At 36.3% G+C, this 21887-nt stretch overlaps 1 protein-coding gene and 1 long non-coding RNA gene across 2 annotated transcripts in view; one reads left to right on the top strand and one right to left on the bottom strand.

Moving 5' to 3' along the window:
- The window catches only part of LOC131411978 (uncharacterized), a 41142-nt gene extending 28790 nt beyond the window's left edge, over positions 1–12352 (top strand). Inside the window, exons 2-3 of the long non-coding RNA XR_009221681.1 lie at positions 9520–9612; positions 11952–12352. This is a non-coding gene — a long non-coding RNA (uncharacterized LOC131411978). The remainder of the gene's footprint in view (positions 1–9519; positions 9613–11951) is intronic.
- Positions 4295–21350, bottom strand: PLSCR5 (phospholipid scramblase family member 5). Its single transcript, XM_058551267.1, has 7 exons — positions 21014–21350; positions 16000–16163; positions 11515–11557; positions 10332–10552; positions 8389–8550; positions 6609–6770; positions 4295–4377 (listed from the first exon to the last, which is right to left on the bottom strand). Exons 1-7 carry the CDS (start codon positions 21024–21026, stop codon positions 4339–4341), a joined length of 804 nt encoding a protein of 267 aa, XP_058407250.1. The 5' UTR covers positions 21027–21350; the 3' UTR covers positions 4295–4338.
- Between the last annotated feature and the right edge of the window lie 537 nt (positions 21351–21887).

The following is a 21887-nucleotide window of genomic DNA, read 5'->3' as shown; positions in this document are numbered from 1 at the left end:
AATCACGATTTGGCACTGCACCTTGGAGGACACCCGCGCACAGTGGAGTGGGAAGGCACAGCCTCGTTGCCCAAGAGAAGTCTGCACTCACTAGGCGCATCCTATACTCCTGAGGCCTCTTCATTCTCGGTGAAAACTATCATGGTTCTCACTTCAATGCCTTTGTGCTGTGCTCTTGGCTTGGAATGTTCTCCCAGGCCTACATGTCCTGGCTTTGACCCCACCTGGCTGCAAGGACACAATCTCATCTCATGTGTTATTTTACTCTCTAAGGTTCTAATCTCCCACCCTAAATGCTTCCTCTTTTTGTGCCTTCAGGTACATTCTTTTATCACAGCACCTGTGACACTGAATTGCACCTGTTTTGATGAGTGGCACGGCCATACCTTCAGTTTCCCACAATGGAAACGGGCTGGACAGAAACTGGGGCTTTACCCTTGAGTTCTTAATATCCCTTATATCCCACATCCAACCAAATACCAGGTTTCGTCAATTCTCTTCCAGACCTTGCCACGCAAGACTATGATCTAGGCCCCGGCCGCTCTTCCCACTGCGTCTCACACCTCTCTCCCTCTTGTTTACTGGACTCCAGTTGCACAGGCTTCTTTTGTTTCTCAGACTTGCCCAGCAGGCTCCTCACGCAGAGCCCCTGCTCTTGCTTTTCTATCCGCCTGGAACTCTCTTTCCCCCCAAATTCTGATGAATTGCTGCCTTTTTTCCTTTCTCTGCTCAAACGCAACAGCAGCTTCCTTTCTGTCTATTTCCTTATTCTGAATTATTTTCTTCATGGTTTTGGGAATATAAAGTTCTCACTCTCCTAGGAAAAAACCGGTGGTTCGTTCATCATAGCAGTGAGTCACAATCAAAACCAGGATTAAATGTGTTTAATCACTCAGTGATTGATGACAAAAGTGCAGGCACTTCTGAAGGAAAATCAGTAACACCCCTGCCATCAACTCTAGAAAACTGGATCAGCAGCAGCAGCTTCAGTCCAGGGAACAGATTTCGGAGAGTCAGCCAGTCAGCAACAGTCTTACTCGGCTCAGCATGTTTCCATAGCTAAAGTCAACATGCCAGCTTCTAAACTCCACACTTTTCCAAAACCCTGTATGAACTCTCTTTTTTGCTTATAAACTTACAAGCTCAGATCTCGCTTGCCTGAGCAAGCAGTAAATTCAGCTTATTATTTTAGATATTGAATAACAGACTCTTTATCAGTATTTATGATCACCTGTGATTACAGGATATCTTTGTTACCTGTTTGTTTATCATCCATCTGTATTAGAATGTAAGCTCCAAGAGGGCAGGTCCCTTGCTGCTTTGTTCACTGATGGGACTTCATGCTGACAGAGGCACCTAGCACATATGAACGTCACAAATATTTGTTGAATGCATCTTTTAGAGTAGGAATAATTGCCACTTAGCATAATATCCTCACTGCCTAAAATAGTGCCTGGTACCTAGAAGTAATTACATGAAATATTAGTTAAATAAATGAATGAATGAATTCACTGTCCATGCATGTTTTGTATTTGCTAGGGACGTCCTTGAAGTAAACCAGAGATTATTCAGATTTCTGTGGGTCCGTATGGTTCTCGTAAACTCATCTTTCTTCAGAAATACGCTAGATGAGAAGACACCCAGCTGCCTATTTGATGTCTCCTTTTGGAAGATTCAAAGGTGTCATAAATTCTATATGTTTAAAACCGAATCCATGCTCTTTACTCCCAAGCCAGATCCCCTTCTAATGTTCTCTCTGTTAGTAAATGGCACAGGCCAGAAATCCCCCTTCTCCCTTGAATCTCCGTTTTCAACCCAGCGTCAAGTAATGGTGATGTTACCTCCTAAACACATTTTGAATCTGCTCACTTCTCTCCCTTTACATGAGTGCCACATTAATCCAAGATACCATTAGCTGTCGCCTAAACTACTTTAGTAACCTACTAATTGGTTCATGAGCATCCTCTCCAGCCCTCTCACCAATCTAATCTTTAATCAGCCAACTCTTTCCTTATAAACTTTTATCAGATGCTTTGCTAATAGGACAGGATCTAAAATCTTTAACATGGACTACAGGCCCCATTCATCCTCATCTTGTACCATCTTCCATCTCACTGTCTGAATTTTAGTCACTAGTCTTCTTGAAGATTGTCACTTGAGATTGTCATGTCCTCCTCTTCCTCCATCACAGAACTTCTGTGAATGTTAGTACCTCAGCCTAAAACATTCTTCCTTCTGCTCCTACTTATTCTTCATATATTAAATCCACCACCACTCCTTCACCCTCTGACCAAATCAAATACCCCTACCTTACTTAGCAGCTTGCCAGATGACAAATGGGCAACCTGAGGAGGTTCAGGAAGACTCCATGGTAGGTGTACAGCTGCATGGCTAGCGCACTGCAGGCTAGACTCAAGGTGATGTCTGTCACACACAGGACTTTTCTTCCCTGCCGTGACTGCCCTGCTCCCAAAACGCAGGTGATACTGGCTACACTGAAGGAATGGATGAGATAACTAGGAGAAAGGTAGTGTGTGATTTTTTTTTTTTTTGTGAGGAAGATCAGCCCTGAGCTAACATCTGTTGCCAATCCTCCTCTTTTTACTGAGGAAGATTGACCCTGGGCTAACATCTGTGCCCATCTTCCTCTACTTGATGTGGGATGCCGCCACAGCATGGCTTGACAAGCGGTGCATTGGTGCATGATCGGGATCTCAACCTACAACCACGGGTCGCCACAGCGGAGCATGCACACTTAACCGCTAAGCCACTGGGCCAGCCCTGGTAGTGTGTGCTTTTCAAACATGGTTATTTTTTGGTGGTTAGTGCTTAAACTGTTCTGCCCCACCAGTAGATCTTTGATGGTTTATTGAGGCAATGCATAGTTGCTGCCTGCCAAAGGAGGGGGCTCTCAGAAAAGGAGACCCTTTTCCTTTCCATCTAATGCAATCTAAAGCTCTTACCCAGAACCAAAACTAAAGTGATATTTGTGGGCTATTTGGGGAACCTAACTACCACATATAATGTTATTTCTAGATGATGGATTCCTAACTCCAAACAATGCACTTAGTAACAGATGCTTGGAATGCATTCCTTTTACTAGGTGGGGGATGGACTGGAGTTCCTCTAAACACCTTGACGTGTGCGTGGAAATTTGGAAAGTGTTTGTGTAATTCTAAAGGAGAGCCTAAATGGCCACGTGGTGCTTTGCTTAAAACAAATTTGTTTCCTCATTTTGAAAAGGGGAGAAGAACTGTTGTCATTCATAAAAAAGAAATGTTCCTCTTGTGCGGGCCTTGGAAAAGTGTGGATAACTAGACGTAGTAATCTGGAGGTCTCAGAAAACATTAAAGTGGAAGGCATTAATGAATTGACTTGACTGTGCTCCCTGGCTTCTGCGTTTGCCTCAGGGATTAAGGCTTTGTTATTTGTTTTTGTTTGCTTGTTTCTAGGTCCTGGAATGGTCCATTTTTCAGAGCCTTAGATTCCTTTTTTTCCCCATTATTTTATTGAGGTCATATTGGCTTATAACATTAGATTCATTTTTTGACTGAATTTTCTCTGCAAATAGATAAAAGTTTCTGCTCTATACCACCGATTTTACTAACTTAGAATCCTATTTTTATGCTTATTTAAATCTCTAGCATGGGTATGCATTTAAAGCATACTTTGGTTTGTAAATATTAGCTTTCTTATGGAATCTAAGTCTGCCTTTTGCCACTAGAACGAATTAATTTGATCTATCTTCCTTTTCATCTTTAAACGTATTATTTACCCAACTTTTAGCTTTTCTAATGTAAAGTAAAAATGTCTCACTACAATAAGAAGATTAATAAACAAATTAAAAAAGACTACTTACGAAAAAATATTTTAGAAATCCAGTCCTTTTGATTAGTAACCAGGCTTAGTACCAGAAAAACTTCAAAGTGCTCTCTAAACATTGAATTTTCATCACTGATGCTGCAAGCCTTAGTCTCATCTTTCATGCTTACCCATGCAATAACTTCAAAAGGATAAGAAGAGAGAATGGTAATCTCTCAAAGCAACGTTGTGCTGGGCCAGTAATCTTGTCTTTCACTATTATGCATTCACAACCGGATAACTGCTTCATTACATTATGCTTTAATAAATATAATAATTAACATTTTGTTACAAAAAAGCAAATACTCAAACCATTCAGAAATGAAATCCAGAGCCCAAGGGATTTCTAGAAGAAAATGAAAAAGAATTAGACAGCATCAAATATAGACATCTTCAAAGGGGAAGAGATCATTTAAACTCGCCTTTTACTTACTGAAATGTGTTCTGCATATTTTATGGTTTTTGTCATCTTGCTTGTTATAGTCCAGCCAGTGAATGTTCAAAGAACATAAAATCCTACAAATAAATAAACCGAACATGAGTGAATTTACAACAAGGCAACAAGTCAGATCGAGAGTCTCACATGTAAGCTTTGGTTATATGAAGCAATTAATTTTTCCCAGTGGTATTCCAGCAAGATGTGATGTATCACTAGGAGAAAAATCAAAAGGTTTTAAGCTTCATGACACTTACATGTCTAATTTTCAGAGCACACATAACTTGAAAACCTTGTCTGAATCAGCATGGTATCATCAGTCAAAATTTTGCATGATCAAGACTTTGCCGAGTTAGATTGTAGGGCATTCTGGGTCAGTGCAGGAAGTCGTAATGGACAATGACCTTTGAACAGGCGTTAGATATATCATAATGGACCATGTGGTCAGTATCAGGTAGTCCTCCAAGTAAGTACTGAGAACTGTACCAGAGAGAACTTGGGAGGGGATTAGAGCTGGGGTTGTGGAGTGGTGGCCTGGAAACAGAGGAGACCAAAACTTAGGCTGTACTTGGGAATTTTGCTGTTTGGATGGAGGAACATCCTCACACTGGCACCTTTCTGAAGGTCTCTCACCACGAGGTAATAAAATGGAGAGTATTTAAAAATTAAAAACATAATTCTTCCTATCAAATTATATATAGAAGTAAGTAATTTATCATGGTAATACATGTGAGGAATTGTTTTAAAAGCTATATTTGCAAAAAAAAAGTGCCAATGTTTTATAATATTATGGTGAAAAGGAAAAAAATGAAACGGATGGGAGTCATTAGATATTCTCAGTGAGTATATTTCTCCCTCAGACATGGGCATTAAAGAGTTTTCTTTTAACAGATGATTGGGTGTTACCTAGATCAGTGCTTCTCCGATTTACAGTGCGTAGGGAATTGTTGACAGTACATTTTTGCCATCGGCCTGTTACAAAAAACAGGTGAGTAGAGCAGATGAAAGATAATCTGTTTTTTAATATAAACATTGAGTATGGGGCTTAATCAGAAGGGCCAAATTCAGCTTTTGGGAAAAGGCTGTGTGTAAGTGCATGTTTGGAGGGATTAGTGTTGAAGTGCAGAATGATCAAAAATGGAAAAACGGAGCAGGAGGCAGCAAATTAAAAGCCCGTCAACTGGATAGAGGAGAATAGGGAAGTGAAGAAATATTAGGTGACCAGCAAGACTGACCAGACTTGGTTAGATTTGTAGATGAAAATGGGAATTGAGGGTAAGTGACAACTTAGTAAGTATAAAAACCTAGCACTCTACATATATTAATTCTACCTCCCGCCAATGATAGGAAATCAATACATTAAAATAATTCCTCTAAAGCTCCTGGAGAAATAATCCTAATATGTATATTTTTATTTAAACTCTAAGTATCCGTCAGTGATGTGACCAGGGAATTATTTTTAGTTAATATATTTCCCAAGTGTCTTTAGATGAGACTGAATAAATAGGGCCAATTTCTTCCCCCCACAGCAGCACACACTAATATAACCATAAGATTGCATTCTAAGGCCCTGAAGAACTACAAAATATGAGAGGTAGAATGTAGGTTTGTTTTAAAATTCCATGGGTTTTTGTGGAGTGCATTGAGAATGATAAGCAGTAAGGGAGATACTGGGGGGACATCAGGAACAGGAAGGAGATGGCCGAGCATTTGGCACAAGTATTACCTAACTTCTATTGTATCACCAATCTCTGCACCAAGAAAAAACTGTTTTTAATGCAATTGTAAGTTGGAAAGAAAAAACGAAGACATAATATCTTTGTAATAATAGAAACTGGTACATATTAACTCATCCCACTCATTGCACATTTGGAAGGGCAAGAAAACTGCACTTCTCACACTCTGAATATTGCCTAGCTCTTTGTTAAACAATGAAACAGTCCTGAACTTTACCCAGGATAAATAATGTGATATTTATGTTTACATATTTTTCAGTGAAAGTGAAAATAAGCCAAAAATCTAAATGGAAGTTGAAAGAGAAGGGTAGCTCAGATTTTGAAGAAACGATGTGTAGGATGTGGCATCAATCCCTGCGGAAGAGGGGGTATGAGGACCACTGGAGAACGGCTGCCTGATGGAAATGCAAGCTCCTACATTCTGACTTCTGAAGACTGTTGGTCCCCAACCAGCCTTCTACGCATAAAACTTACTCTTTGGGGTAAACGCTGTGTAAAATGGAGTTGGTGCTGTAGTAATTGACAAACAAAAAGGAGAGACGTAAATCCCCTACGCTTCTTAAGACCCTACTTACAAAGAGGAAACAAGCACCAATCATGGCGGCTTTGACCGTCACATCCAGATCCACAGGAACGTGAATTCCAAAGTTGTCAGCGTTGGTGAAGACGTTGTTTACAAATCCTGACCAGTACTTTGAAATCTTCCCGATTGTGAGCTTCTCATTAATGGTCTTCACCTTCGACAAGAAAATGTTACATTTGAAGGTGAAACAGATGGTTTTACATTTCTTTGTATGTTGACTTCATGAGAGAGACGAATTATTTTATTCATCATCTCTAAATGACAATTCAGTGTTATTCATTCCTGTATGTAAACACAGGTTTGTAGATTTAACTTTCCAGTTCACTCTTCAGGAATTTTGCTTTTCTGACACTTTTGTAATCCAACATAATTCCTTTTTTTTCTTTGCTTTTTGTATGCAGAAGGAAAATATAATAGCAATAAATAATTAAGGCCAGGCTACCACAAGATGGCAGCAGGTACATAGTTTCAATTATACGGTCTAATCATGAAGGTAATTCCTTTACCTGAGCTCCAGATTTTAAACCTGAATTCTTGATTGAAAAAAAGAAAAAGAAAAAGAAAATATGTTTGAGAAAGATTTTAGAAGGAATTAACTTCATTTCTAGGTACAATTTGTTAACTTTTAAATTTTTATTGCTAAGATTTTATAATTACAAAAAAATTTAAATATTATCAGCCATTGCTTAATCTCATTTTTATATTATACTCAGACATTTACTAGATCATTTCTTTATAACTAAACCTAAATCCTATTTTTGTATTAAAAAAGCCCTAATGCACCACACAGGAAATTCAGACTAATTTGACATCAAAAGTCTATAGTCCTTCTCAGCTAGGAGTCTATAGGTAAACTTTATCAACTATTCATTTGCTTGACCTGTTTCCCATTCAAAGGCTGAAAGTGATTCAATGTAAACTTTCACTTTACGTATGGCAGTAGAATATAGAAAACAGAGAAAGTTACTTGGGACATCCCTATACAATGAATACTAAAATTCTTATGTTTAAGTTCTCCTCAATCATAGGGCATATTTTCATACTTTACTCTTAGGAAAGCCAGGCCAAGTCCTTTCCGAGTGGGGTGGAGTTAGGACAGCTCATTTTGCAAAATTTATGTTGTGTTTTATGTGAATAGTGTTCCCTAAACTCCCACAAACTGAATGTCTTAGGTGGGATATACATGAATGAATGAAAAATAAATATACACTTTAAATTAGACCATCTCCTCTGTCTAAGATGTATTTCTATGAAAAGCTGTTGAGATAGTTCATATTGATACAGATTGAATTTGCAACTACCTATTTTTTTTTTGGCGTTCAATTTATACAAATATGTTTATATGAGAGCAGATTGTTTTACAAAACAAAGTTACCAAGTCCTGTGAACATAGCTTTTAAATTAGTGATATTTTAATGGAGTGTGCTTCTGAGATGAGATCTGAACTGGGATATATTACCATCAGGGCTGTAGGAAAGAAGAAATAATTTAGGTAATTCTAAAGTATATATGTTTGCTTTATACCATGGGTGTTGTAATTCCACATACATCAAATTTTTGTAGTAGGTTTTTAAAAAAGTTCTTGGACTTTGTTATCTCTGGAATTATGAGTTATTATTGGCATGTACAATATGGGCTTATTACATTACTTCACAAATATATTATTTTCTAAATTTATTTCAGAGATATTTCATTTGCACATTTAAAAAACTGAATTATGTTGCAAAAAGTCAGGACCTACGTGAAAACTACCTTAATGTTGTTAATCATACCTCAAAATCCACATCACCAAAACAGCCACATGTTGCACAAGGACCAACAATTTTCAAAATATCTTCTTTGTTTGCATTTTGGATTGTGAATTTAGGCAGAAAGGGATCCCACTTCTGTGTAACATAACCAACTATAGTACCAGGAGGAGCTTGGATTTGTAACTATAAGAAGAGATAATAATAAAATAAGATTTTCTAAGGTTATTATATTTTAATTTTACTATAATGACAATTTACTTCTAAGTAGCATACTGTTATGAAATTATTTCCGTATTCTACAAATCATTCTAAATATATGCTTCTAAGGAAGAAACGCAGTGGTTTTTTTTTTTCATATTTTATAGAAACAAAGAAATTCACTGTATAGATATATGTTTGGCTCTACACAGTAAAAGTCCATGTCTTCGATCTTATTTCCCTCCAGAGAACCCATCCCAGAACTCCTCTCTGACCCTGGGGCACTGGCCTCTGCCATTTTTGTTCCAAGTACGACAGTTGGTCAAGCCTTGAAGCTGCTTCTCTTCAGGGACCTCATATCTACTCTCTCAGTTGTTGCCACCAACACACATCTATTTTTAAGCCTCATTTACCAATTATTAAGTATTCATGAATTTTTTTCTCTTCGGATTGTCGACTTCCAGCTTCTGTGTGTTCAATTAAAAACAAATACTTCTTGCAGAGTTACAGTTATTACACACTAGTGTGATTTCTGGTTCACTTCTTCCAAAGTGTTAACAACTAGCAATTGCATTTTCAGGCTTTACTTTAGATTTTACCCCACTATCCTTCATTCTCCTAATTTATTTATTTTCCATCATATTGTATTTCAACGAATTTATGTAGTCAAATCAAATGCTTTGTAAAATAAGCTGGAGGTGGGTGCAAATAATGAAAATTGTTTGCTTTTAAATCAATCCAACTCTCCATCATCTGATCTTATTTTGTCTTTTCTTATTTATTTTATGTATTAAGTTCATAGTCTTAAGGGCATGTCTGGAGTGTTCTTGGATAGGCAAAGGTGGTTTCAATAAGACTGCTTAGAATTATATAGATTTGTTCTGTGATCACTTTGAAAATGATTGATTTAAATTAACCTCCTTCCATATTAACATTTATTTCCCATTGTGCTAGGGAGAGGACTTCTACATGGGCACTCAGTAGGGCTGTATTAAGGACACCTGGATCAAGTCCCATTTTTGGCGTTTCCTGGATGTGTGATCACAGGTAAGTTGCTTCCACTCTCTAAGCTCCAGTTTCCTCTTGCAAAATGGGTAGAGTAGAACCTATTCTTTCTAGCTCATAGAGATGCCATGATGTCAAAGACATCAAAGTAAGTAAACGTTCTGTATCAACTTAACTGCATTATGTCTGTGTAAGTCATTGTTATAGGTCCATTAAACAGTCATGAAAATCTATTATGTATTAAAATAATATAATTGAATGATTTCCTCTAGGACAATAGCATTGTCTTTGCCAAACCTTGAAGTTTGTCATAAATGGGTGAATGGAGTGTGAGATTCAATACTAAAAATACAGACTAACCAAGAGAACCCCATGGAAGAGTTCAGTATCACTCAGCACTTCCTGAACTTTGCTCCAGTTAGAGAAGGCGAGGGGTAGAATTGCTTAATGGTGGAACCTATAGATATTACGATTACATGGCTAACATAGAGATTCAGGAGGATGTGCCTCATTTGCATGATGAATGAGCTGTCTTCACCAGTTAACATCAGGGAAGCCACTATAGTTTTTGGTTGGAAAGGAAAAAAACTTAGTGACTCACTGAATCCTCAAGCTATTCTGATTCTAAAGGAGCAATGTACTAATTCAAACAATTGAAAGGTTAATTGCCCCACAGATTCAGAGGAATGCTATTTATTAAAGAAATCATTGCTAATCATTTCCAATGTGGGGAAAAAAGCAGACTCAAAGCAATGACGGACCTCTTGTAGGGAGCAAGGGCACCAGCAGCTGCTACACCTCAGGGGCCTGTTTACTGTCATCACCTCCCGACCAGAGTTGTCTGTGACCTTCAGAGAGCAAGCGCGCAGTGTGGAGCAGAAAGTACGATTGAAGCAGATGCTTTCTTCCACTGCAAAGTAAATTCTTTGTCCCAAGCTGTTTTTGATCTCATATTTGTTGGAGGTCTCAGTCCCAAGTATCACTAATGGCACAAAAAAAAATTCATCAAAATAATGCTGTTGCTTAGTACCAAAACCTTTAAATAACTAAAAGGGGTAGTGTTATTAAAAGAAAACAGAGTGACTGATTAATTATTAATTATATGGTCTCCTCTTTACACAAATCTACTTCTGTGCTCTAAAATTTGAGAGCTTGGCCATAGAAATCAAAACAAATTCTGAGAACAAAGCTGTGAGATTAATAAATGTTGATTCCAGGTATATGGCCTACTTGGAAACATGTATAACTACTTTTCAACCAAGGAGGCAATGCTGTAAAGAGGAATCTAGCCCTCAAAGAATAATTCTGTCATTGTTATGGGATTTCCTGGGACAACTCACACTGATAGTAATGATTCTGTCCAAAGTCTCTATCTGGTAATGTAGCTACAGCTGCATGCTATCCTGCTATCTATTTATTGCAATTTTGACACTTTAGGAATAAAATAGAATATTAAGGACAAAAAGTACTCAAGTAATTTGTCTTCAGTTAGTCATCATTGTAAATTTGTGTATTGTTAAATAATTTGCCTGTCTGATAAATCGTTGATGAAATGATAAAACAGTGGAATTTTGTTTTGACGGGTTTTAGGTTTTTAGTCTCAGCCTTGATTTCCATTTCTGCAATTATTAAGAAAATTTAAATTATTATCAACCATGGAAATGATCAAATATCTTTTATTATTTCAAGATTAAAAATAATGTTAGATTCCTAATGACAATATCCTCAAAGACTTGGAGAGTTGTATACTTTTGGGTTTATTTATATCAGACTAATAATTTTACTTTGAACATTTATTTAAAAAAATAGACCTAGTGCTCTTTTTGATCTAATTCTATCCTAAACATTTAACTTTATTGTTGATAAAATATCTAGATGTAGAGAAACTGCTGAACCTAAAGTATTTTCAACAGTTTTATTAAGTACAGAATATCATATACTTACTTCCAAGAAGCTCCACTTGCTGATGTATAATTATCAGGTCTAACTGTTAAAGGATGAGAAAAAGGAAAGAAAAAGTATTACATCACAGCTCTTGGAACACCTTTGGAAATATTAGTATGGACCTGTTTACTAGATCATGTGCAATTAGGTGATTTCCATGTTCTCTATTAGGGTTGAAAACAGCTCACATTTTATATGAAAAAGATGATGACATGTTTTTTTATTCAAGTAAATATTAAAAAGGACAAAAACCCTAAAAATTCCAAAGTAGAATTCCCAGAATAATAATAGGATTTGTGGTGAACTCTGTGTTCTTTCTGTGGTAATGGGATAAAAATGTAGCACCCAGAAACAAGACTTGGAGAAGATTTTTAAACAATCTCTGAATAATAATGCCTAAGAGGTTTTAAAATGCTCATTTTATTTTTTTACGAAAGGAAACAAAACAACAATGACCTGAGTGCCTGGCCTGTCCTCTTAGCCCAGCCTAACTCCCCTTTCACTTGTCGACAGTGCTGCAACTCACTCCTCACCGTGATGGAATGTCTTTGTTGAAGCTCAAAGAGGTTATTCTATAAGTTTTTCCCATTCACACCTTCCTTTGGACTAGAAAAAAACCCCAGAAATCCTGCTGATGCCAACAAAATACCAGTTTAAGCAGAATAAGAGTTATGCCACTAAATGCATGACATCATAAAATTTGCTTTATAGAATTAAAAATAAAGTTAATTTACAGAGATAAAGTATCCACAGATAGTTGAGAAATGACTGTATCAAAAAGTATACATCGCAAATTGTTTTTGTAAAGGAAATATTAAAAATGTGTTCTTAGAATGAATTTTCTCTGTGTATATTTTAAATTTGGTATTCAGTACTCGAAGATCCACTCAGGTCAAGTCATGAGCACTGAATACAGTGCGATCATTGTCTTTTCTAACGCTTCATTCTGTTTCCCCTCAAAGTTTTCTTCACATTGTTCTCCCGTCACAGTACTAAACTTACTGGGAACTGTTAAACCGATGTATTCATGACCAATATGTGGTATTGATTTGGCATCACAGGCCCAGGAAATTTGAAGTTGTATTATTTCCTTCCTTTTCCTTGTATATTCTGAGGTGGAGGTAAAACTAATATCATTTCCTCTATTTAAATCTTATTAATGATAAAAGAGTGCACGTGGCCTCTTTTTTTTAAGATTCACGAAAAGCATTTTTCCCAAAACAATTTATGATTTAAGATATTCTAAAACCTATTTTAACAAGTATGGCAAAAGCTTTAAAAAAACTAGAATCAGTTTTTCCAGTGTGCTTTTGTTAGTTCTGTTCTCCTCTTTTGAGGAAAATGAAGGGTTGTGGGAAGAGGAGAGGTCAGCCTCAAAAAGGATATCCACGATTATTTGGCAGTGGATCTATGTAGAAGGAACTTAGGGATGGAGAAGAACCGTGGGGGAAGCCCAAGGTTTGCGTTTAGGAACTTTGAATATCAGTGTCATGGATCAACTTTTAGTCTTGAAATTTAGTGACTTTCAGTTGAGATCCATTCCACAATGACAAGGTAAGTTGTGCCTTTCTAATATCTAGTAATCGCAGTTGTTTATTTAATGACTACGTGAGGTAGTCACGTAGTGACTAGTGCTAGATATTTTGACATGGAGTCTGACTGAATCCTCACAAAACTCAGAAAGATAGACATCATTACATTTTACATATGAGGAAATAATCCTAGAGAGATTAAGTAGCTTGCTCAAGATCACAGAGCTTGTAAGTTGTTCGGCCAGGACTGGAACCCAGGCCATATTGCCGCCAATTTTGACATGCTTTCTACTCTGTGTACCAGGCTCACTAAACTAATCTTAGGAACTGGGAGAGACAATTCTTAAGTGACACCATGGGACTTCTGAATACCTTTCCTCCCCATTTTCTCTGGTCTTATACTCACCCCATCCTCTGTAAGAACATTTGATATGATCTATCTCTGTGGGCAAACCTCCTGGATTTGAGGGTCTTGTTTTTGGTTGTTCTTGTAGTTTCTTTTAAATAGCCCTGGGCCACTTATAAACTATGGTCCAAAAGAGCCCTTTCCATCCTTTGCTATTAACTGATGGACTAGGAATTGTTGGAAACTTTAAACAGATTAAATCATATATTCAGGTGCCAGGACAGGTAAAGCACTCAAGTATGAAAGCTATAGAATGGAAATCCAATGACAGCCTTGGATCCATAGCCTAAGAATCAATTCTTACATATAATATATCAGGTTTACAGGTATCAGTGATTCCATTTAATATACGTACTTCAAAATAAATTGGATCTTTACATGTGTCTTTGTATGCTTTAACTCACTACTCTTAACTATAGGTGACTAAATTATAATAATTATCCTTTGACACCTATACGATAAAATGTTATTGACTATTATGAACATGTTAATTCAATCTGGAAAGAGAATGTATTAGTTTTGTTCTTAGGTGTAACCTACATAAACAACACATATGTATATACATAATACATATATATGTATATACATTTATGTCTGTAAAAACATACATATGTGTGTGTATATATATATATATTTATATACATACCTGGGAGTTTACTTTTAAATTGTTAATGAAAACAAGATTTTCAATAGTCATTGGATGGACTTGATTAAAAGAGAATAAATGATTTTTTAAAATTTTACTTTTTTTAATTTAGAAGAATTTCTATTGTATATTTTTCTGTTTATTTGTTGAAGAATGTACTATTTCCAAATATTCATAATTTTATTTAATTCTTATGTTTTTTAGATAAAAGTTAACATATAAAAATTCATTTTACATATGTCTCTTACTGACTCATGGTATAAAACTTTTAAAATGCTCATTCGTCCTATTATATGTGCACTGCTTTAAAGCAAATGTGTTCTTTTACTATAGAGAGTATAAATTATCTTTCCCTTTGAAGTAAAATATTCAACAATTTGTGGCATATTTTTGTTTTCTGAAAAAGATTACCGAAGGTATATTTTTGGGAATTGACTTCATTTTGGAAGTGAAGCCAGTGGGTTCATATCTCTATTTCTTGAATACAGAAACAATGTATTCATGTCAAGCATCTGGCTCCGGGTGTGTCATCACTCATGGATGGAAGAGGAAGATGTGATGACCATATGTGATCATCAAACCTCAGCCCTCTGGCACTGGTATATCACTTTTATACTTGGCAAAACCTTGTCTGACAACATTCCCAAACAGCTTGCAGCAGTTAATCAACTCTAGGCAGCTATTACAGCTGATCCTTTCTGCAGATGGAAGATGGTGGGTTAGCTCTTACAGCTCTTTTACATATCTCCCTGAGCTCTCCAGTCTCTAAAGTACATTTGTCTGCCAGTGGGTTTCTGGAGAAGGCATCTGCAATTATAAACATTTTCCCAGGAACATATGCTGCATGCAGCTTAAACCCTATCAGGCATAACAGAAATCTCTTGTACCTTAAGGGAATTAACACAGAGATTTGATTTTGATAAAGGAGATAGACTTTATATTTTGAAAGAATGCCAAACAGGCTGAAAATTGCAGCAGATGTGCTGACATCTCAATATTAGTGTATTTCTAATCTTTCGTAAGATAAAATACAAAAACAACTATAATATACATAAATATCAATAGCTATTTATGTGCCATATGAGTTAGATGATGATATTTCTTGATTGATTTATTTTAAGGCTTAAATCACCGCTTGCTCTCCAATGACTAGAACAGTGACTATATCTGATAATAATAATATGATCTTTCAAGCAGACTGGCCTGGAGATGCAACAGTATCAGAGGACAGAAATGCTAACTTGATAACTTGCTTCCTCTTGGATTTCTATCCGGCTTTTGAGATTCAGTCGAAGACATTGAACTCTCGGCTCATTGTGGAAGTGTCTCCTGAGAACTTTGATCCTTAACACCCTTTCTCTCCTCTGTACACCTGCACAAATTTAAATTGAGTGCTTATCTGTCTTTAGTACACAGCCTTGCACTTTTCGTCAACATTTTTTGTCTTTGCCAATTAGGTTGCAGAATGTTTGAGTGAGAGGGACTAAGTTTTATGCTTTTTATATGCCTTGATTATAGCAAGTACTCAATAAATATTCTTTAATTCAATAGCTGTAGGTGACTAGACATATTATTCAATTCCTCGAGGATGAATTTGCTGACACCGTGAGTAATGAGCAGAAGGAGGATAAATGTGCTAAATGGCTCAATCAAAAATGTTTAGTCTCATCACTCTGTCATATAAATAAGGAAAATAGAAATGATTATAATAGAAATAAATTTCTTCCCAAGTAATAAAGAAGTAAATAAAAGACAAATTTTATAATTTCATGATTTATAATGCTTTTCTTATTTCAGTAAGTTATTCATTGAAATCCTTCAACCTTGGTTGAAAAGCAAGACGCCAAGTTTGTATTCATCTTAAGTGGAAAACTTTTGTAGAACTAGAGAGAGAAAAACACCTGGCTTAAATGTTCTAGACCAGGAGGGAGACTGCCTGGCGGACGGAGACCCGGCTGCCACGCTCGGTGCCCTGGATTGGGAGGTGAGACCTGAAGGCTGTGGTCTGGGTCTGGAGCTCCAGGAAGAAAACCAGGCAGACCTCTGCTTCTTTGGTTCTGTGCATCTGCAAGAGAATGAAAATCCCAGCCCGTATTTAAATTTAGGGCATTGCCTGTAGTTTGTCTTATAAGATTTGTCACTTCTTAATTCAGAGGGTAGAGTATCTCCTGCTGCCCCTCACGTTAGTGCCCTATCTTTCATTTTCCCTACTCACAGTCATCACCACTGGATCCCTAAGCCAGAGAAAAAGGAATGTGGAAGACTGCTAGTAGCAGTTGTCAGAAAAAGTTGGATAATTTGGGCAAAATAAATGATTTGAGAAAACATATTTTTTGAAGGCAAGTAAAACTTCTGTTTTAAAAGCTGAAAAATTATAAATTAGAAAAGGAAAATAAATGGTAAAAGGAACTAGATATTCTCTTCTCGTAACAGGATAACCTTAGACGTAGGTTTTGAATCACAGTTATGACTTTCAAGGCATATTCTCCCTTCCCCAAATATTATGAGGGTGCCTTATAATTTCCAAGAATATTTTGTCTCTTTTTGTCAATCGTACTGCTATGGCTAGGTTTAATTCAATGGTTCTTGTACTTTACCCTGCATCAGAACCACCTGGAGGGGTTGTTGAAACACAGATTGCTGGGCCCCACTCCAGAGTTTCTGATTCAGTAATTGGGGTTGGAGTGGGGCTTGCGAATTTGCGTTTCTAATAAGTTCCCGGGTAAGCCAATGCTGTTGGTCTGAGGATATACTTTGAGAACTAATGATTTAATTCTGTATACTATGAGAATATTCACAACAAATTTATGGGCTTTTTAAGGGCAGTATAATATCTCATTTAGCTTTGATTTCTCAGTATTTTATATAAAAACATCCAAAAGTTTTTGCAAGTATGAGTCCCTTTGTAGCTCACCCAATATTACAAAAGATAAAATAATTACAGAATTCTATATTTGGCTTTGATTTTTTTAGAGAATCACTTGTTTTCTATAATCTTGCTAGGTAAAAATGTTACTATCTCAGTTATCTCTTAGATTGAAATTTGAAGATTTGCTATTTACCCTGCATTAGTCTGGAGCCTGTGTAATATTACGCATAAGCCCTAATAAGTGGTGCATGCAAAACCTTCTTGTTAAAAATATAAATTTATAGCCTTTCTACTATTATTTTCCTTTTTCTTCCCACATGACTGCCATTTCAATATCTCTTTCATTAGATATCAATATTTTTCTCAAAGACTATCAGTGTTTTTACTTCTGATCTTTGTTAATCCATAAATTATCAGAGTTGTCATACGTGCATTCATTTAGTTGACTACCTCTATGCTGTTTTAGATGGAGTGTAGGTGTGGAGCAAGGTTTGTGACAGGCATTTTCAAATAATAAAGGGGCCATTGTGAGGACAAATAATTCAGACTGTTCCAAAGACAAATGAATGGGAAGGACAAGGAAACTGGTTCTGGATTAATGTAAGGAAGACATTTACAACAGCTGCACAAAGTACTCCTTGAACATATGCATCCATGTAATTCACAATAGATTAGAATGGTATCTCTCCAGCGCTGACACCCATATTTATGTCAAGTGTGTGTGTGTGTAGGTTATTCTTCTGAATCTTTTAAATCTCTAAAAAAATAAATTTGAGAAAAGAACTGAATTTCCTTTAGAGATAGTAAGTGCCCCATCATTAAGAGTATTCAAACATAGCCTGGATGAGCACCTAGAGATGGATTTAAAAAAAAGCTGGTGAGGGAACATAGGCTTTGAAGGAGTGGTCCTTTGGACTCTGACATAAACTGTTTGTAGTACTGACAGGATTATTAAGGTTGGTGTACATGTGGTGCTAATTGCCAGATGATTCATTAATTTATTTAACCCTAAGGCTGTAGGAATGGACCGAGATGGATTCCTAAGTTTATTCTGGTCTGTGACATTTAGAATTTGGACATGCTTTAGGGTTAGGACCACATGGAAACAAACTTGTCATTTGACCCCGCTAAAACAGAGCTCCATATTGACAATATGATAGCAGTTTGCTTCCCACAAGGACCCCGTCCTGAACCTCTCTCAGATCTGAGCAGGCACACAGCCTTTACAACTCTTCTTGTTCTTGAGAGGGGGCCCGAATGGGGGACCCCAGGCAGTAAACTGAGGAAGGCTATGTAACACTATTTCAGATTTGGGAGAGGAACTAATGGCCAATATAGCAACATCAACTTGAATGTAATAAAATGCAGCTAACATCCTTTCTTCAGTATGAGTGCCAAAAGCCCTGTTGTCATTGACTTTCAGAGAAACATAGAGGCAAAATCGTGATCTAGGGAAAACTAGTTCATAATGATAAAATTCAGAATAGGGGTTCATCTGGGGGGTGAAGGTGCATGGCTATTGACCATAAAGGGAACTTTATGAGGTGCCAGAAATGTTCCATATCTTGATCTTGGTGGGTTACACAAGTGAATCCTGATTTAAAAAATCATGGAGCTTAAGTTTGGTGCTCTTTCTGCACTTTACTGTACACATGTTATCCTTCACTTAAAAAAAACTCATGTAGAGATCAATTTCAAATAAGAGCTGGTAAAAGATTATTAGATTCTCTCTCGTCAATTTTATTGTTAAAAAGATTAGCAAATTACTCCAATTTTATCTTGTAAACTGTATTTGCTCTCGCAAAATGCAGTAGATTACTGAGTGTCTGGCAAGTGGCTCTACATTCCTGACTCAGGCCTTTAGGTCCCTAGACTCACAGCAGGTACAGAGGCATTCATGCACTTGGGGCCAGAGCAGGTCATGTCCAATGTCTTTCAGGCGTAGAGTCGCAGTCAGAGACTGTTGGACTCACATTCTGAGGTTACTTGCTTCCTTTTCTGGGATTTCAGTTCACATTGGAGCAGCCTTTGGAAATCACTCCTGTTCAATCCTGGAAAGTCTCATTTTTCTCAAACTTCAAACAAAGTTGGAGAACAACCTGTTCTTAAATTGTGTTTATTTATACAAACAGGGCCCTCCAGCCCACACAAATATTTCTTCAGTTCTAATGGCATCCAGTGTTCAGACTGTGCTTTGGTTCAGTGGTGCTGATTGAACTGCCTTCCAAATGTGTGAAACGTCCAGACAGCCTCTATTCCCCCGGAAAATGCTAGTCGCCAACAGTTTCAGGGCCAGAGAACATCATGATGTTATAAATCATGTCTTTAAATATATTTGAAGAAAACTGCCCACAAAAATGTTTTAGGTAACCCGACTTGCCCCCTCACACCAGATTTCTAATTCAAAAGGAAACTTTATTTTCACTTCTTTTAAGTGGCCTAGTTCTTTTGGAGACGTTTTACCCACGTTGTCTGTTAAATATTTTGAGTAGGTTGCAGGAGTGTTAGTTTTCCACTTGAAGTTTTACCTCTAAGTTTAGTCTTGAATCCTTATCATTACTGAACATCACTGCTTCTTTGGTACATTAATCATATTTTGATCATAATATTGCTTTCTAGTCACAAGTTTCTTCAAAGACTCAGACCACTTGATGAAGAAGGAACTCCTTTGAATTTCTATCTGGCTTTGAATTTCTATCTACTCTTTTAAAAATGTATAAGTAGCTTATAAATATTTCACGTTCTCTGCAACTCTTTACCTAACAGGCTACAGTTGTTGCTGTAACTCCTGTTTTATAAAGTGATGAAGTGTTTTGGACTAGGTGTTAGCTCAGTCTTAAATGAAAGAAAAGACTTGTCAAGGTTTTTTTGTTTGTCTTCAAATATAAAAATGAAGCACACATATATTAAAATTCATGATTTTGATGTTTCACGTCTGTATTTTACAATTTGTTTGAGCTTTCCCAATGATACTCAGGGACTGGTGTACATAAGGTGTTGATGAAAAATGAAAAGATTACCTCATTTTTCCATATTAAATGACGTCCAAAAGTGTATTTTGATAAAGAAAGCAAATGAGCATACACGTTTCTTTGAATGGGTCATTAATTTAATTCAAGATATTTTAAATTGGTGGACTCTATTATCCTATTTGTAATTAGGTTAAAAGGTTTCCACCAATTATACTAATCATAATTCTTCATGCTAAAACTTTCCATTATAGCCTAGAGTTTAATGGTTTGCTCTGATAATGGAATAAAAACACATTATAATTTTATTTTTTTAATATAATTTCACAAGTGTTTTTAGTGAGATTGCAACTCATTACCTTAGAAAACAACCACATCCCTTGTCTTTTGAGAAGATCTTTAAAGCGAGACAGCGCTGATGATATTTATACAGTTTTAGGGATTTGAGGAAAAACTTACCAGTTCCCCCACCAAAGTCTTTAATTAATCTGCTTGCTTAAATTAGTTATTTTCTGTTTGCTTTTTTATATATAATTTACTATCAAAGAAATTTTGAAGGATTTTTACTTCATAGTTCAGAAATATTTACTTATAGTCCAATAAATTTACTAGGATTTACTAATAATACATGCTGAATTCTTTATAATAAATGGCTATATCACATGTTTTAAACTACTAGTGGGGAATTAAAAAATATTGAACCATACTTTAACACTTTTTAGCTTATGTGTGAAAAGTTTTCTTCAAATTTTGGAATATCAACTTCTCCTTGTGTTTGGCATTAAATATTCCCTCTCTAAATTTTGCTCTGCCGCTTTTCTTATTAATTCACTATGTTTCTACTCATGATAACTAAAACATTGTTTACATCTTAACTTTTACATTCTATCAGATAGTGTTTATTTTTCGTTTAATGCAGCATGCTCCTTGGAGTTAAAATTTAAAAATTCCGATGTTCAAAAGCAATAAATGACAGGTTTTAAAGTATCAACCTCACTGATTGTAACACCCCTACAACTGTATATTTTTAGTCATAATATAAGGAAAAATTTATTAGCTGCCTATGTTTACTCTTACCTTTAGAGGCCATGAAGATGTCTGAGTCACTTCTTCAAAGGCAGCCAGGTTAAAAGAAAAGGCTTTTCTTGTTGCAGTGAGGAGAGAAAACACAGCATGCAGAAAACTTCAGAAGGTGCCTGTCTACTTCATATCAGCTTACGAATAACAGGAAGGGAGCACCTTGCCCACGTCCAGAGGGCTGTATTTTATCACTTTGAACAACGGGGGGGAGATGAAGTTATCACCAAGGTAAACACTGCTCAGAAACAGTTGTTATCACTTGGTGGCTGAAGAAACAATTTACAAATAATAAAAACCAGAAAGGAAAATATACAACGCTCAATTCAGGAGTCTTGTTTCCACTTAGTTTTTAAAAAAAACTATTTCTTGAAATATATTCTTTCGCATTCACTATTACACCAGAAATATTCTATTATTCTAATTTCTAGGACTCTCCTGTGTCAGAGACTGTGATAAAACATTCTATCATGTGTAAGTTTCTGACAGTTCCAAATACAATTTTCTTATATTTTGAAAATGTTTGAACATCAATATTCTTATTTTTATTTCAAGATTTCTCCCCACTGTCTCTCCCTCTAACAAACAAACAAGAAGAGGATGTATTCCCCACGATTTATACACATAAATAAATCTTTATTTTCATTTTTAAGTAAATTTGATTAATCAGAGGCATTTGAAAATATAAACCTTCAATAACCTCACCAAGTTAATCGAAACGTACAGGTTATATTTAACTTCATTTACACTCTGGGCAAAAGAAAGCACCATAACCTTGACTAGACAGCTCATTTTTCTCAGTGGAGCTGACCGGGTGACCACGGAGATTTTGCTCACCAAGTCGGTTGCCCTGGATGGCATGATTTGCAAAGGT

Source organism: Diceros bicornis, chromosome 2 (genome assembly GCF_020826845.1).
Source record: "Diceros bicornis minor isolate mBicDic1 chromosome 2, mDicBic1.mat.cur, whole genome shotgun sequence".
In the NCBI taxonomy this organism is placed as follows: domain Eukaryota; kingdom Metazoa; phylum Chordata; class Mammalia; order Perissodactyla; family Rhinocerotidae; genus Diceros; species Diceros bicornis.
Note: the sequence above shows the minus strand (reverse complement) of the source record. Positions and strands in the feature narration are given on the sequence as shown.

Bases quoted from the DNA above. Each gene is read 5' to 3' on its own strand.
- PLSCR5 (XM_058551267.1), bottom strand. The intron at 8,551-10,331 runs GTCCGTCATTGC...CTCTTCTTATAG, and splicing joins GCCCTTGCTCCCTACAAGAG to TTACAAATCCAAGCTCCTCC. The intron at 6,771-8,388 runs GTATGATTAACA...TTCTTGTCGAAG, and splicing joins TTGGTGATGTGGATTTTGAG to GTGAAGACCATTAATGAGAA.